Consider the following 17,391-nt stretch of genomic DNA (forward strand, 5'->3'; position numbering starts at 1 on the left):
ATATGTCTGGATTTTTTGAAAGAAGTGATTAACAACTCTGCATTCATGAATGAAAAAACAATTGTGTGGAAAGCTTACAGGGTGTTAGGTTGTGTTTTTTTTTAAAGAAGAATGAAATATGAACTGTTAAAGAGATAACCTTGTAGTGACTATACCACATTATTCAATGATTATCTAGCCTGAGGGTATGGATTCTTGATTTCTACTCTTTTGAGATACCCCGGTTTTATTTTTAAAAACCCTGTCTGCTACTTGTTGAAAACAACATACACATGCATTTTTTTTAAAAAAAGATAATCAAAATTAATTGAATTACAATGCTAAGAGGGCCTTTTTTTAAAGCAGCTCTCTGCTAATTTTATTGTTATCCTTTTATTTTCCCCAGAATAGCAAAATTCTACAAGAGATAGAGAAAGCTTTGGAAGTCGCTAAAAACAATCTTGGGTGGTTAAAGAGTGCGGAGGAGGTAGGCCAAAAGAATTCTGTGTCTTGGTTTGAAGTATTTCAGATTTTAGTTTATACTGATGTCTGTTCCCAGAAATTCTTTCTCTAACAATACTTCAGCAAGGTGCTATAAAATTGAATGTCAGCTCAGCTCCAGGTGTCCTTGGAGGATACCAGTTATTTTAGATCTTCACTCTGGCTTCTTTCTGGTTTTGAAACAGAACTTCATTGGTTGCCCTGAACCCTCCAGAGATCTTCGGATTATTACTAAAAATGCTTCGAAATGAGCAATGAGAGTGGGTCCCTGTGGCTCTCCTGGACTTTTCACTGGCTTTTGATCCCATCCATCATAGCATCCTCCTGGATCTCCTAGCTGGGAGGGGAGGCATTGTACTGCATTTGGTCCTGGTCCTTTTTGAAGGGTAGCTCTCAGAAGGTGGTGTTTGGAGCTTGCAGTGGCAAGCCTAAGGTATCTGTATGAAACCACTGCAGAGGTCATCCAGAAATCTGGAATGCGATGTCAACAGTATGCTGATGATAGTTCTATGTCTCCTCTATCATTGGGAGCCTGGGAAAATTCTGGGACAGCATTTGCGATTGACTATATGAGGTTGAATAAAATTGAACCTTAATGCAGACAGGCTGGAAGTACTGTTGAGAATTAGTCTGAAGCAGGATAGAGATACAGCATGTATTGGAACAGAGTTGCATATACCCATAGGACTCTGTATTGTAGTCTTGGGCTTCAGGCTGCATCTTGATGTTCAGGTAGAGACTGTTGTCAAGAGTGTATTTTTCCATTTTAGACTGGCTTAGCAGCTTTGTGTTTTCCTAGAGAAGACTGCAGCCACAATAATTTATACCCTAACATCCACATTAGTTCTAAATCACAATTATGTATTAATATTTTCTGCCTGCTCTTTACCATAAGGTTCCAGGGCTAGCTACAACAATATAGTATACATATATAGTATACAATTATTAATGCAAATAAAATGGTTGCAATCAGTACAGTACAGATTCAGGAAAAGAGATTGGGCCCCACAAAATAAACACCTTAATTGTCAAATGCCAGGGGGAGGTGGGCCTTCAGTATAGCTATGCAACAAAGATGTGTGATGCACCTCTGTGGGGTGGAAGTTTCCCAGTTTATGGGTTGCCATAGATAAAGGGCCCGCATTTCCTGCACTCCTGTGGGTGGTGGAACTAACTACCTAGAGAGTCTGAAGGGATGGAGGTGGTCTTTCAGATATTTGGGTCCTAAGTCATTTTAGGGCTTTAAACACCAATGTATAGATGGAAGCTGGAAACATGGTGCACAGTGCCACTTGCCAGGGTGTTAAATAAGGAAGGCTGCTTTAACAATTGCACTGTGTTGGAGGGTTTTGTGTTGGTTTTAAAGGTTAAAACCATCCTATGCTGTGTTTCCCTTCTGAGCAGCATACTGAGGGCCCCATACCAGTGATGGGTAGGACCAGAAACAAAAGTAGGCAAAACAATTAAATTTTACTTTTGCGCAACAGTGTTCACACAGCCTTCTCTAGCCTCCATTCAGACAAGCAAGGGCACATTCCAGCCAGGCAGAATCAGGGCTCATGGGATAGTTCCAGGGGCCAGATAGAGGGGCATGGGGGCCATATTCAGCCCCTGGGCCTGAGTTTCCCAACCATTACCTTAAATTCTCTGGGTCTGCAATACTTTATTTATTTTATTTTATTATTTTATTTTATTTATATACTGCCCTATACACAGAGGTCTTAGGGCGGTTCACAGGAAATATCACAATATATAAAATAAAAACAAAAACAAGGGAGTACTGGCTTCCCATTTGAACAGACCTGCATATCATCATCATCTTCCATTGAAGCCCCGGATGCGCTAGCCATAAAAAAAAAATAGGGATTGGACTTTCTCAGAGGTAGCACCAAACTTTGGACCTTCCTCCCTAAGGAAGTTTGTCTTGCTTCTTTGCTTTTCCAATATAGGGCTGTTCTGAAAAGAGATTTTGTCTTCAGCATTGTATTAACTGTGACTGTACTGTAGTCCTGATCATTTTTTACCAGTTGTATTGTGACTTAAATAATACTGTGAGCAGCCTTGCTGATTCCTGAATCCAAAGGCAGAATAGAAATCATTTCATAACATTAATAATTTCTTCTGCATTGTGCACCATTAACTGATGTTTTTGTGTGTTGTCCAGTGATGAAGGAATACTTAAAAGTTGCTGGAGTACCTTTAAACAATTGGGTACTAATAATCATTTGCTCAACCTTATATGTTACGTATCATCCTTGTAGTCAGTATAAAATATGAACCTCAACCTTGTATTCTTGTACATCACTACTTCTCAACTACTGCCACCATGTGAGAGAAAAGGGGAAGGTTGTTCCTGAAAGTTATATTCTGCTTTTATTATTTGTAAATCTAGTTCTGCTGGCTATAGAGCACATACAGAATTACAGGTTGTTGTTTTGTCACTCCCCCCCCCCCCAAATATATATGAAAAAGATGCTTGAGGATTTGATCACCGAAGCAAAAGAAGAAGAAAGCAAGATTGCAGGTGTTATTAATGACACGTTTTCAGATATTATTGCTTCCGTAAATTCAAGGTAACCTGGTTTGAAGCTTTTACTTTGATGTTAATAATTTATCTGAAAAGTATTACATAACTATAATAATGCAGATTTCTGTGTGGCAAAATGTTTAGCAAAATGCCTGCTTCTGTGACGTGGGAGGGACTATATGTAGCAGGAGTCCTGGAAGGACACAGGGAATCTGTGAGCTCAGATCCATTGTTTACCCTACCATGGAGTTGCTATCGGCAAAGACTTGACCATCAAGTTTCAGGGTAGATTTTTGCCTTTGCTGTAATTGTCCTTTAGTGCAATACTTTTCTGAATGCCCATATGAATTAAAAGGCAGTTGCATATTCAAAACAAGAATTTTTCAAAACATCCACCTTCTAATTTTCCTCCTCTTGCACCTCTCTCTCTTTTTTCCCTATGATTTTTACAGTTTCATTTCTACTAAAGTTGTTGTTTGGAGTGCTATGGATGCTTGCAGCTTGCACGTCTTGTGCCCTTGAGCATTTAGAATGTGTTCAGCATGAAGAGCTGGCTGTTAAGGATGCATTTTCGTGTGGTATATGCAGTATCAGTCAGTTGCTTGTTATGAGGACAATAGGTGATAGTTATCCAGCATTAATCATATTCAAGAAATCCATTGAGTGCACTCATTGTAGTGGATCTACTCTTGAGTACGTCTTAGTTGGTTATCGCCCAGTAAATATAAATCTGGCGTTTTCTGTAGTTTGTAATTTTAATATCACCAAAACCTTATTTTTAACGTGAGTACTGTATGTTTGTTTTATATAGTTTACTATTCAGAGTTATTATTTGTAACGTGATCAACTTTTTCTGAGGTCTGATTTTCTTTGTATTCAATTAGGAAAAGGAAACTGGAGACAGAACTGATAATGAACACCAGTTACTATATAACTGATATACATAGTGTTCAGTTATCGGTTATGCAGAAAATAAACAGTTTGGATGGAGCCATAAAAATGGCAAGGGAGATAAAAGCAACCCATTCCTTAAAGCCTTGCCATAATTTAAATCAGGTAACTTTAATATTAAATCATTTGATTCCTTAACTTTCCTTCTGGGTATGTATGTATGTATGTATTTGAAAGTTTTATATCCTATTTTCAGGAAACATATCTTTTCAAAGCAGTTCTCAGTAATACAACCACAATTTTCAACAACCAGATGACAACAGTGCAGCTACTGCAGAGTTTTCAAGCATTGTTGATAGCCCAACATTTTACATTAGCTTTTTTTTTATCAATTAAGCAGAGGAATTGAACTCATTTGCTTATTGTGGTAACTTGCGAGCCAGTGAAGTCTTCATATAGCTGACTGAAAACAAAAACAACACGTCTTTAAGCAAGTGGAAATAATGAACTTTCTCCATTAGTCTTTAATTTCTCATGTCAGAGCTGTCATGAGAAGATTTTTCCTCTTTGGCTTGGTTTTTATTTTTACTGAATTGTTTTTTTACGGAAAGCATTGTCTTTTTGATGAAAAGTCACAGCAGTTTAGTGTGATAGAAGCATTCAAGGTAGGATCATTTGATTTAGGTCTGTAGCCTCAGCTAGTTTTTCAGGGTTCTTTTGGTTCCTTTATTCCTAAAGCCACTGCACATTTTCATAGATCTTAAGAGCTTACCATTTTTGTCCCAACCCTTTCCATCCCTCTGAAAAGGCATGGCAGAAGCTGGATGTGCACAGAGTACTTAAAATACATATACAGTGGTAGCTCGGGTTACATACGCTTCAGGTTACAGACTCCGCTAACCCAGAAATAATACCTCGGGTTAAGAACTTTTCTTCAGGATGAAAACAGAAATCGCGCGGCGGCAGCGGGAGGCCCCATTAGCTAAAGTGGTACCTCAGTTTAAGAACAGTTTCAAGTTAAGAACAGACCTCCAGAACAAATTAAGTTCTTAACCCGAGGTACCACTGTAGACAGATTTTAGGCATTCACCCCCTTTTACACCACGTCCTCAGAGAAGTACAGTGGTACCTCCGTTTACAAACAGCCCTGTTTGCGAACAATTCAGTTTATGAACTCCACAAAACCGGAAGTAGTGTTCTGGTTTGTGAACTTTACCTTGGTCTACAAACAGCACTGATGGCAGGAGGCCTCATTAGGGAAAGCGTGCCTCGGTTTAAGAATGGGTGAAAGGAACGGATTAAGTTCGTAAACCGAGGTACCACTGTAGTTTCAAGGTTCATCCTAGCCATTTCAAGACTTATTTCTCTACAGCATATTAGGCTTGGCATCTGCCTTCACCTCTCCTAAGTCATGCTTGACCAGAGCAACGGCTACTTCTGCAGCCTTTCCACAATCATCCTTTCTGAAATCTTTAGGGCAGCAATGTGGGCACCAGCCAGGACTTGTTTCCTTTGAAATTGTTTCCTTTGAAATCAAATGGGACATCACTAACTTCACGCTAACTCTCCAGTGTTCAAGACCACGCTCAGCTCCCATTAGTTGCTATATTTTACTGTAAATTAAATTAGGATGTTCTTATTCTAGGTTCTCTGCAACTTAAAAATGACTTTGGAGGAAGACATCTTAAAACTAGATCGTCTGAAAAAAAGAGCACTTCCAAGGTAAACATTCATAGAATTACTTAGTGTGGATAGCAGAGTTACTGCAGCTTTAAAAATATTGCCTTACAGCACCTTTAAAAAAAACCATACTGAATTTGTAGAACTGATAAATAAAATTAAGAGTTGCATATACTTCACTCGACCCTTTGCAGGAGGTCTGGAGTTCAGCATGTTATATGGGGGATCTATCAGCCTGGTGCACTAGAAATGTTTTGGACTACAACTCTCATTAACTCCCAGTGAACATGCAGATCGCCCCCTCCTCAGCCCTTAAATTGATGGCTTGATAACCGGAAAATGGGTGGTCCCCCTCCCATGTTAGCTGACATGCATAAATTAACTGAGTGGGAGTGTATCTGCATGCGCACACATGCCCATGTACATACACTGGTGGCCACACCCACTGCTGGCATGCAGCTCCCAGAGGTTTGGCCAAAGGTGAATGTCTGTGGTTGAGCCAAAAAAAGGTTACCCACCATGCCTTATAGAGAACCTTCACCTATATACCCCCTCCTGGATTCTGAGAGCTTGGAGAGATGATCCCATCAGATTTCCACCTTTTAGGGAATAAGTTCTACTTATGCACAGGGCAGGTCATTTTCAGTAGCGTCAGTTAATCTATAAAATAGGACTCACTAGATACGCTTGGCAGTCACCACAACACTGCCAATTTTGGCATTTCGCTGGATGCTTTAAAACATTTTTTAAAAGCCAACCGGGAAGGCCTTTAGAGCAGGAGTTTCTTAAATGGTTTTTACTGTTAACGCTTTTTATTGCTGTATTTACTTGTGGCATACATGGTGGTGGTTATCACGTGTTTTTGTTTTTTGGGAGTAATTCTGATTGTGGGTTTTTGCAGTTTAAATCTGATTGTGATCTTGAGGCATTAACATACAATTGTGCTATGAATGTAGTAGATTTATGGTGCTAAAAATTGCTGTTGTCCTGAATGAATTATTGTGGTTGCAAACAATTGAACCTCCTGTATATCTAATATAGGTTTCACATGGACTCTGAAAAGATTACTCCCATGTTAGAAAACCTGGGGATTTTTTTCCCTGATACACCTAACATGTAAGTACTTCTATTTTGGTGTTAGCTTTCCTAATATAAAAAGGGCACTTTCAGGTTTATCAATTTTCTCAGCATTCATCATTGTGCGTCATCTGGTACTTCAGTAATATGGGATATTTTTTATTTGGAAATGTGCTGGGGTAGAAACTAAGCAGTTTACCTAGAAACAATACAGAAATAAACTGGAGAGTAGTGCTCAAATAGTTCTGAGGTTCTGATCATGAATAGGATTTTTGATAGCTTGGATATAATCAGAAAACCTTACGAGTTTTGTAGTCATGAGTGATACTTAAAAATTGCTGAGTTGCTATGTAACGTGCAAAAATAATAATTAAAAGCCTAGGACTTGCTTACTAATAATACGCCATGTTTTAGGATGCTGTTTTTCCAAGGTTGTGTACAAGTAATATCAATGCATTAAAAAAACCAAAAAACAGTAAGTAATAATATACAGCAAATCAAAATGATACCTTTTACTAGTCATTTAGTAGTAGATAGCCCTGTGATGGTGGGGAAGACATCCTAGCTGGAGCAGGCTATAGAAACTTACACATGCCAACAAGTAGATCTTAAGATATAACCTAATATCTGGAAAATTAAAACCTCTTTCTGATCCTAGCAGCTGCATTATCTTATGTAACAAGCAGGGTGGTGAGTTATCCCGCATAAAACTTCCAAAATGTCCCATTAATATATTGAAAATACACTTTGGGAATGAAGTATTTTTAATATCTGCCCTGTCTTGTACTCCCCTTCAAACCTAATGGATCTGAAATATTAATGGGTGTTACGTGTGCATCTTGAAACCCTATGGGCACTTTATTATTTCTACCGAGTGTTTGCTCTTCCATGTTAGTGATGGCTACTGTTTAAGATATGTTTTCTGAACAATTTGTCAATCTAGGTGCAGTTTTGAAGGCAGCCTTCTAAAACTGAGCAATATGGAAGAGGAATTCAGAACTGATGTTCCATCTCATATAAGTGCAAACCTTGAACCGCTTGTTGAAGACATTGGCACAGTTGCTCTTCTGCCAGAATCTGATGCATGTCTTGAAGGAAATTATACCCACCTCCAAGAAATGACTCCTCCATTCACTCAGAAATGCATTTCTGCTTTACCTCAGACAGCATCCTCTCCAGATGTCATAATTGAAGAAATCATTGAAGATGATCAAGAAAGTGAGTAGAACTTTCCAACCGGTTGCCAGAGTTGTGTGGCTAATTCCCTTCGTTTTTAAAACAATATTCTTACAAGTACATAGCAACCTGCTCTTGATGCATTCTTTTTCTTACATAGGCTGCAGCTGTACGGGATCTACCAATCAATCAATACTTTATTAATGAAATCAGTTATTACATAATTGATTTCATTAATAAAGTACTGATCGATTAAGTGAAGAAGCATATTTTAAAGGCATGTTTGCACATTCATTGGTGTGTTCAAATCATTTCTCAGAAATGAGCACCAAATCATTTCAGAATGTGCATGTCACCCTTTCTGTAACAATACAAACTTATTAATTTGTACTGTCTCAAAATGTTGTTTTTCAGTAGTGTGCATAAATGTTCCCTATGATCTTCCTTCACTGTTACATTGCCTTTCTTACCCACTCTGTACCACACAGATGCTCCAGAATTAGTTTTTGTCAGCAGTGTTCTAAATCCTTGCCACTTCTACGTTCGAAAAGTTTCACAGAAGAAAGCAGCTGTTCGTTTGGAAAAAACTCTGAGGCAATTCTGCAGTCATAAAAAGTCCTACCCTAGTGACATTTTGGAACTAGGTAACAACACTTCTCAAATCTTTTGACTAATAATGTTTATATAATTTCAGAGTTTTGTTTTTTTATTCCAGTGAGGGGAATATTGTGGGTTTTACTAAGTAACCTTTTAATATTGTAGAGTAGAGGTCTGCAGTCATTTTGGACCCAGGAACTCATTTGGAAATCAGTCTCTTTACTATACCACCAAAAAATGGCTGCTGTGATAGATTGCCTAATCTCAAATGTTCCTCTCAATGAGAATATTTTGCAACAAATTGTGTACTGAAACTTATTTCAGGTTCAAGAATCTTTGTTAAAAGCAAGGAACATGGAATATGGTGTCGTGGAAAAATCATTGAACTGATGCCGTTGCAGAAGACAAACGAGCTGAAGCCCCGTGGTCCAACAAAGTACAAAATTTGTGATATAGCAATGATGAAAATATTCCTTGTGGACTTTGGGCATATTGAAGCTTTGATTATTTCAAGGTATGCTTTTTTGCCTTTATTTGCCACATGGTGGTTTTGCCATATTGCTTTCTAGTGGCAATGTATAAGGTGCACCAATTTCTAGTGATGAAAAGGAGAGTGGATTTAAAGCCTCATTACCATTTCATTTGTTCATTGCCTTATGCAGGAGAATCTCAAGACAACCTGCTGCAAAAACAATCTTCATAAGGCAGAAATGAACAACAATAAGAGTGCATAATTTGCTCAGTTAATTGCTACATAGTGTTTAGGCATTAAATATAAAAAAATCACAAGCTAGCTATCTCTTAACTGCATGCGGTGATGTGAATTTTGCATGTAAGTCCTCCGTGAACATGTGAGTCTTCTACATCCATTCATGGTAGATGGATTATGTAATCTGGCTCTGTGCATAGAATCCGGTTCTTCCTCCCCCACCCAAGTATTGATTACAATATTTTAACTAGGGCCAGACCACCATAAAGCCAGGTATAGGGAAATTTTACAAATAGACCTTCCTGCCTTCTTCACGTAGGCCCCAGTTCATATTCCAAATTGGGTGGTCCTATGCCTGTCAGTTTGCCATGCACAAATGATACCATGGTTTCTGCTTGTTTAGGGGACATGTATGCAGAACTACATTGGTGTGTAATGCGAGAAAATTGCAAATCCCCACCCCCACCCCAATGATTCCAGGATGAGTTCATTGGCTTCCCTTGGTTCTGACGTTTCCAAATTGTTTTTAACTTCACGTACAACATACTGCAGTAGTCTTAACCTAGGGGTTATCAGTTGTATGAGCCACCCAACAGCTTGATTATTTTGCACATGGAAAACCTCGGGTTCAATTCCTGAACATCTCGCGGGTTATTACAGAGCTCTGTCCCATCATCTGATCCATTTAACTGAAGAGCCGTTGTCGGAGTAGATTATAGTTGGAGCTGGTCTAAAACAACTTATTATAAAACTATCTTAATTAGAGCAGATAGGAAATATTTTGCTGATTTGCTTTTTATAATCTCTTTTGAATAATACAGTTCAGTTGTTCCCAGTAAAGCATCTCTTAAACAGAAAACTTTTTAGACTTAAAAAATCTGCCTATTGATATTGAAGCATTTTATTCCAAGCTTATATTGAGAAATAATATTTGTTATCTTCTTTTTCTGCCATCAAGCGTACCAAATAACATTGGCATTAATCCAGAACATATCACTCTAGAATATATAGTGACTGAAGACTTTTGCTTGGTTGTGAAGAAACCTGACATACATATAGAGGCACAACTTAGTGGTATAAATCATTTAGCACTACAGTGCTCCCTGAAGGACATTGTTCCCAAAGATTCAGTAAGTAAGAACTATATTGTCTGGACTTCTGCATTCTTAGAGAAGTTAGATAATATCTTTTTTTAAGAAACAATTGAATGTTCATATTCTGACTTTTCCTGATTGAGATGGCTTTCCCTTCCTTCGTAATGATGTAATTCTTGTATTGTACTCAATAAAGATAATAACCTAATGTGCCTAACTTTTTAGAACAGTGATCAGCAAACCTTTTCAGCAGGGGGCCGGTCCACTGTCCCTCAGAACTTGTGGGGGGCCAGACTATATTTTGAGGAGGGGGAAATGAACAAATTCCTATGCCCCACAAATAACCCAAAGATGCATTTTAAATAAAAGGACACATTCTACTCATGTAAAAACATGCTGATTCCCGGACTGTCCACAGGCTGGATTTAGAAGGCGATTGGGCCGGATCCGACCCCCGGGCCTTAGTTTGCCTACCCATGTTTTAGAAGATTCAACCTTTCTTCTACATAGATCATTCCTATTTGTGATTGCACAGAATACCCATTCAAAGAACAGTTATGAGTAAACATTGCTAGTTCAATTTGGAAAACAATTAATTGGTGTGGTATGGTGTCTGAATTATTATTTTAAAAGTCTTGATGTGTTTGGATGCCATGCAATGTACATAACAGTGTGGTTAAGTCCTGAGTTTTCTTACATATTGGGTATTTAGTAGTTCTTGGTACTGTACTTAAATCCTAAAGTCTGCAGGTGGATAGGATTCTGAACTTCTCTCTCCCCCTGCAATAGGCTGAAGGTTGGAGCAGAAAAGCAAGGACAGAATTTTTGAAAATGGTAAAAAACAAAGCTGTTCTAATGAAAGTCTTCAGAGAAGAGGATGGTGTGCTTATTGTTGATCTGATGAAACCACCAGCAAACAAAATAAGTAGTGACATGCCTGTATCTCTCAGAGATGCTTTAGTTTTTATGGACTTGGCAAGGTATATGCAGTACAAAGCATTTCAGGGTTAGAGATAAAATAGGGTTATTTTTTAAAATGTGCTTAATTAAAACTAATTCCTCTTGAAATCATGAAACACACTTTAGGTGAGTGTGGTTGTGTTGGGGGAGGTTATGTCTGCTATAAAGACTAGATTAAGATGATAACATCTTATTTTTCTCTGCTGCTGGCATGATTAGCTGCAAATGCTTAATTACTAAAATTCTAGATTGTTCTCTCCATTTGGGCTTTCAGCCACTTTATTTTTCACATTCAAACTGAATACTAAAGCCGTTCGGGTGCCAAGGTACGATTGTATTCCTTTATAACAGAGAGCAAGAATTGGCCACAAATTGACTAAAGCCCGCTAACTGTTAAATACCACTAACCTTTTTAAAAAAAAAAAAAAAAAAAAGATTTGGTGTAGTGAGGGTGAGAATGGAGAATCATAGAATTGTGGTACTGGAAGGGACCTAAAGTCAGTTTTCGCCATTTTTCCATCATCCTGTTTCCCTTAATCTGTTCAGTTTATTTCCCCACCTTCCAGAGTGGATAAATGTCTTATGATTCAATTTTTTATTTTAAGATGTAAATGCTATGTTTTTCTTAAGATACAGTAATACGAAATCTGGATATAAGCATGTTAGCCCCATAGTTTATATCTTTAAACTGATCAGTGCCTCTACCAGAGACATGGAATTGAAGGCGGCGTCTCTGTGTAAATGAAGTCCGATCCTTCCCAATATCTGCATATCCTACTCTACCTGCCAAATAATGGCATTTCATTTCCATCTCATGAAATAAACTGCTTGGGCTTGCCCAGTAACTTTCAGACCTTGTTCCTACTTACTGGTCATGGGCATTTCGTTTTTGTTTGCTGATTTGTTCTTGTGAGGCTGCAACTGGGCGAAGGCAAAGCAGAAAAGGGCAACACTAGAAAGTCAGGAAAGAGGAAACTGTCGGCTGTGCCTGTTCCTATATTGTGATAGTTTGCCTGCAGTCTTAAACACAAATACCGTATTTTTCCGTCTATAAGACGCCCCCATGTACAAGACGACCTCTATTTTTTAACCCAAAATTAAGAAAATGCACTATGCGCTATCCATGTATAAGACGACCTCTTATTTTAAACTTCAAAAATTTAGGAAAAAATACAGTCTTATACAAGGGAAAATACAGTATGTCTTGCGCCTTCTCAAATGTGTTTCAAATGCAGGTCATTAAATTGGTTCTGTGGAATTCAGTGGAAGCCAGTGCTTTTTTTCAAGGGGTGCTCAAGGGTACACAGTATCGGCACCTCCTTTCTTTTTATTGTTAAAAATTGTGGCACTTACTGTAACAAATTCATCGTGAGCACTGGCACCTATTTTTCTAGAAAAAGGCAGTGGTGGGGGCCATAGAAAACTTCCTCTTGTGGCTGACTTCAGCAGTTCATTCTAGATTCTTACTTTACTAGGTTTCGTGCTGAAGTTTCTGATCAACCTGAAAACATTGAATTTCTGCAGTACTGGGCACCTGCGATACCAGAGGAAAATACAGAAGTCACCATTGTTGTTAGTTATATTACTAGCCCAGGTGATTTCTACATTCAGCTAGTAAGTATTATTCAGTATATTTAATTTTTGTGTTGACATTATTGAAAAATACTTCCTGAGATTTGGTATGATATGATTTGATGTGTTATTAATTTTGTTATTAATTGGAATATTATTAATGGAAAATTGATAAAAATTATTTTACAAAAAGAAATGCTTCCTGAAATGCTTTACACTTTCTATTTTGGAACATAAAAAGATAAGTTTATTGCTGGAAATTGGGAGTAGTATGTTTTTCAAGTTACCATTTCAGATGTATAAAATACATTAATAGATCTTTTTCTAGTGCTTGTTTTATATATAGATCACTCAGAACCTAGATACTTTTTAGCTCTCTGCCTTGCTTTTATTGGGCTCTGAGAGGTTCTTGTGAGATGCTAATGGGGATGATGAGCCCATGTGAGGCCCTCCCAAAGCCCATTAAGCAAGGCAGAGAGCTTAAAAACTCTTGCCGTGCCAGAAAAACTCGGCATGGAAAGAGCTTAAGAGCTCTCCACCTTGCATGCGATTAATTTGCAATGTCAACTGAGCAAGTCTTCCATATCAGCTGCCTTTTCTCAGGTATCTGATATGCATCTTCACGCATCAGTCTGGCTTCAGTGTGTCATGTGCTACTTTCCCCAATTTCTTCAGCAGATGTAAAATCGAGTACTTTAGGTACAGAGTGCATCAGTTTGACTTTCTGTGTGATGTAACATTTAGTAAGAGTGTGTTGACTGCAATCCATAGAAGAAGAAGAGGAGTTTGGATTTGATATCCTGCCTTTCACTCCCTTTAAGGAGTCTCAAAGCGGCTAACATTCTCCTTTCCCTTCCTCCCCCACAACAAACACTCTGTGAAGTGAGTGGGGCTGAGAGACTTCAAAGAAGTGTGACTGGCCCAAGGTCACCCAGCTGCATGTGGAGGAGCGGAGACTCAAACCCGGTTCCCCAGATTACGAGACTACCGCTCTTAACCACTACACCACACTGGCTTTCATAGGGATTAATACTGTTTCCGTTCTATTAGGTAGAAGAGGGTCCAGAATTTGCAGCTTTTCTGAGCAAAGTTGAGGAAGTATATAAAAATGACAGCAGAGTTGGCTTGGAAATTCTCTGTCCGGTCCAGGGTCAACCATGCATAGCAAAATTCGAAGAGGATGGAGTTTGGTACAGGGCACAGGTTGTTGGTAAGTAACTGTAGTATTAGGTTAGAGGACTTTTGTTTTGACGCTTCCCCTACCCCCAATAAAATCACCTCTATATTTTCAAGACACCTATTTAATTCATTTTCTGTTTTAAATGAATGCTGGTTTTTCCCATTTCATTCTCCCACTGTGATTTCTTTTTCTTATGTCCAAGTAATACACCCATCTTTCCTACAATGAAGCAGGGTTTAATAGCCACATGGCTTGACTTTTCTAGTTTGTGCTAAACCATAGGTAGGTTGAAGTTGCAGCAAAAACAGGCAAACGACGGTTCACAGTTGAGCTCCAAATGAGAATCTGAAACCCACTTCAAAATTTAGGTTTTAATTCTGATCTGTGGGGCAAGTGTTAAACCATGGTTTGCCATTTCTGATATGGGGTGCTGTAACTTGTTCATTAACATGCTACCGTTCTTAGTTTTTTAATATAACATAAAACCATAGATATTTTTTACTGAAAAACAGGTTAATGAATTCTCTTTGTTTAATAATGTAAAAGAGCATCTGACTCTTGTGTGTTGATATTGCCATTATTAAAAATTGCCATGTATGCAGTATTTGATGGATGGTTTTGAAGGAAGTGATGTTGATTTCAAAGTTTGTGTGTGGAGCTCAGATGGCATTACATGTATCTGCAGTAACATCGCTCTCCTTAATGCTTCACCTCAATCACCGAGGTACGGCTGGACTGAGACTGTTATTGTTGTAGGTGTACACAAATGTTTCCTATAATTTTATAATGTCCACGTATCATTGATTCCTAACCGCATAATGTTTTCTAAAGGATTGCCAGGCCACCAAGAAGTTGAGGTTAAATATGTTGACTTTGGGAACACTGCTAAAATAAATGTGCAAGACATGCGTAAAATCAAAGATGAGTTTTTAGCCCTCCCAGCGAAGGTAAGTTAGAACTGCATCCCGCATGAGGTAAATCTAAATATGCAGAATGCTGTGTATTCCTGACAAAGCACCTTCTACGCAGCTTGGAGTTCAGTTCCTAATGCTTGTGAATTATCTCCTCTTATAAAGTGTAATTCTGTGTCCACTAAATTCTAACAATGTGATAAATGTAATAGGTAGAAGTGAGCCGTGTGTCAAGCTTTTCTCTAAGAATCTCTCTCCCCTCCAACGCATGCAGAGCCAAAGAAATTTGCACACAAGTGACATGTTTTAAGAGCAGGGCAAGTTGCCGTTGTGCGAAAGGTAGGCACCCTGTGTCTCAGCAGTGGGTCCAAGAATACTTTGTGCTATAGCAAGAAAGCACTACAGGAGATGCTTACTTAATTGTTGCCTAGATTAGAGATTGCTGGGAGCCCTGTGTAAGTGTTGGAATTCTGCCTGGGTCAGAGGAATGTGCCACAGCGTAGGCACCGGCAGATATTCCTGTCGACCTCCCCGCGTCTCCACCACTCTGCTGATAAGCAGGCGAGGTCCGGCGATTCTTCTCAGATGTATGAGAGGAACACACCGTTCTTCCTCTCTCCCCTTTGGTGTCCCCAGGGAGGGGAAAGAAGCAGACAGAAAACTATTTACATCATTTATTTCTGCCTCTTACATCAGTACAGAGAATCATGTCTGCACTCAACAACAGCAAGAAGAAAACTCCTCCCAAGTACATCCAGTACGGGTCATATGACACACACACACTGAGCTAACATCCGGTGCTCAGTACAGAATGGACTGCCCCTTTGTTCCCATGGCAACAGTCACAAACATCCTGTCTGGCTTTCCAGCCACAAGCAGCTGGCTGAGCTGCTAGAGCCTTTGCTTGCTGCAGCATTGGTGCTTTATGGTAACATACTCCCCCTAAAGTATCAATGTGTGCTGCGAGCAAAGCGTCATCCAGAGAAGAAAACAAACAGTTGTTATATTTATAACATTCCCCTGTTGTTTCAGTTCCACCCTTGGAACTACCCGCCACTGGTTTAACCAATGTACCTCTCTGGTTGTGTGACTTCGCATTACCTCGGTTAACAACTCTCTGTTGTGCCTTTGTCTCTGACTCAGACACAGCTTCAACCTGTCCTTGGTCGTTTACAATAGCAACATATGCAAGGTTAGCAAACTCCTTTGAATACCTCTTGGGTGGTACACCCTTCGTTGCTCTCTCAGACCTGCGTATGAGGTTCTGATCCTCTCTGCTCATTGGTTCAACCTTTGAACTCTCTGGAGAACCAGTACTAAGCTTAATCAATGGTTCATCCTCCTCTTCTGAGGGTCTAGTCATTATGTGAGATTTCCTCTCAATGACTGTGACAACTGAGCTGTCTGAGCTATCGCTGTCATCATCAGTACTACTGAACTCAATAAGATCAAACTCATCATCATCATCATCATAATCGCCACCTGTGGGAAATGCGTGAACAATCAACCTCTCCTGTTCAGGAGCACTCTCTAGAAACTTTGTGAGAATCACCTGACCAGATTCAGACAAAATTACTCTGTAGAGACCTTTTTCATAACCTACGAAAATGCCTCTGGCATTCTTTACACCACCTGGAGCTTCTGTTCTCACATGAGACCCGAAAACCTTAAAGTAGGCAACAGAAGGTTTTCTATTGAACAGCTTCTCAAAAGGAGAAATTCCCAAGTCTTTTGAGACTTTTCTCAGCCACACATGAAGATAGGACGCTAGCGATTCGGCCCAATATTCATGTGGCAAATGTGAACTCAGCAATTGCGCATGCATCCCCTTTTGCAATTCTTTGTTCACTTTTACACAGACCCCCCTGTTCCACGCTTCTTGCGAAACTGCCACTTTGTGGTCTATCCCTTTTCCATCCAGGAACTTCTGAAACTTCTGTAACAGAAAAACTTGCTTCTCATCTGTGAAAAGACAATCAATGTTAGCATCATGCATACTTTTAACCTTGTCACAAAACTCCTGAAACTTTTCTAAAGTTTCTTGTGGTTTCTCCATCATATAAACCCAAGAATAATTAGTGAAACAATCCACACACAAAAGGTAATACTTTGCACTGCCTCTAGATGGTTCTAGAGGACCAATCACATCAGCATACACCCGCTGAAATGCTCTGTCGACCTTCTTGGTCTTAGTCACCTTCCTGGTGCTCACACTGGTCACACCTGCAAGAGAGATTTCGTTAGAAACAGAAGAATTACATTTCATGTAATCACTTTGATCAAAAGTCAACAAATACAGTCCATCTTTCTCTTTGGCAGTAAGAAACAGTTCTCCATCTTTGTAGATCTTGCAGCTTTTAGCATCATAGGACAGTTTCAGTCCTTTCTTTGCAATCTGCGACACGCTCAGCAGATTAAATTTCAGTTCTGGAACCAGGTAAACATTGCTTATAGTCAAGTTCAGACTCTCAAGATACACAGTCCCAATTCCAGTCGTTTCCAACTCCTGACCGTTGGCCTGTTTCACAGTGAAGCTT

General features: G+C 39.1%; 1 protein-coding gene across 1 annotated transcript in view; it reads left to right on the forward strand.

The window, feature by feature from the left end:
• The first annotated feature begins 369 nt into the window (after positions 1-369).
• Positions 370-17,391, forward strand: part of RNF17 (ring finger protein 17) — a 39,045-nt gene continuing 22,023 nt past the window's right edge. Inside the window, exons 1-13 of the mRNA XM_081001773.1 lie at positions 370-466; positions 2,953-3,053; positions 3,892-4,063; positions 5,544-5,620; positions 6,620-6,694; positions 7,599-7,873; positions 8,320-8,475; positions 8,753-8,942; positions 10,096-10,267; positions 11,021-11,211; positions 12,667-12,805; positions 13,814-13,973; positions 14,775-14,890. Of these exons, the coding sequence (XP_080857899.1) occupies positions 2,953-3,053; positions 3,892-4,063; positions 5,544-5,620; positions 6,620-6,694; positions 7,599-7,873; positions 8,320-8,475; positions 8,753-8,942; positions 10,096-10,267; positions 11,021-11,211; positions 12,667-12,805; positions 13,814-13,973; positions 14,775-14,890 (1,824 nt within the window). The 5' untranslated portion in view covers positions 370-466. The remainder of the gene's footprint in view (positions 467-2,952; positions 3,054-3,891; positions 4,064-5,543; positions 5,621-6,619; positions 6,695-7,598; positions 7,874-8,319; positions 8,476-8,752; positions 8,943-10,095; positions 10,268-11,020; positions 11,212-12,666; positions 12,806-13,813; positions 13,974-14,774; positions 14,891-17,391) is intronic.

The sequence above is a fragment of the Podarcis pityusensis genome, assembly GCF_964106645.2.
Source record: "Podarcis pityusensis genome assembly, chromosome: 4".
NCBI lineage: Eukaryota > Metazoa > Chordata > Lepidosauria > Squamata > Lacertidae > Podarcis > Podarcis pityusensis.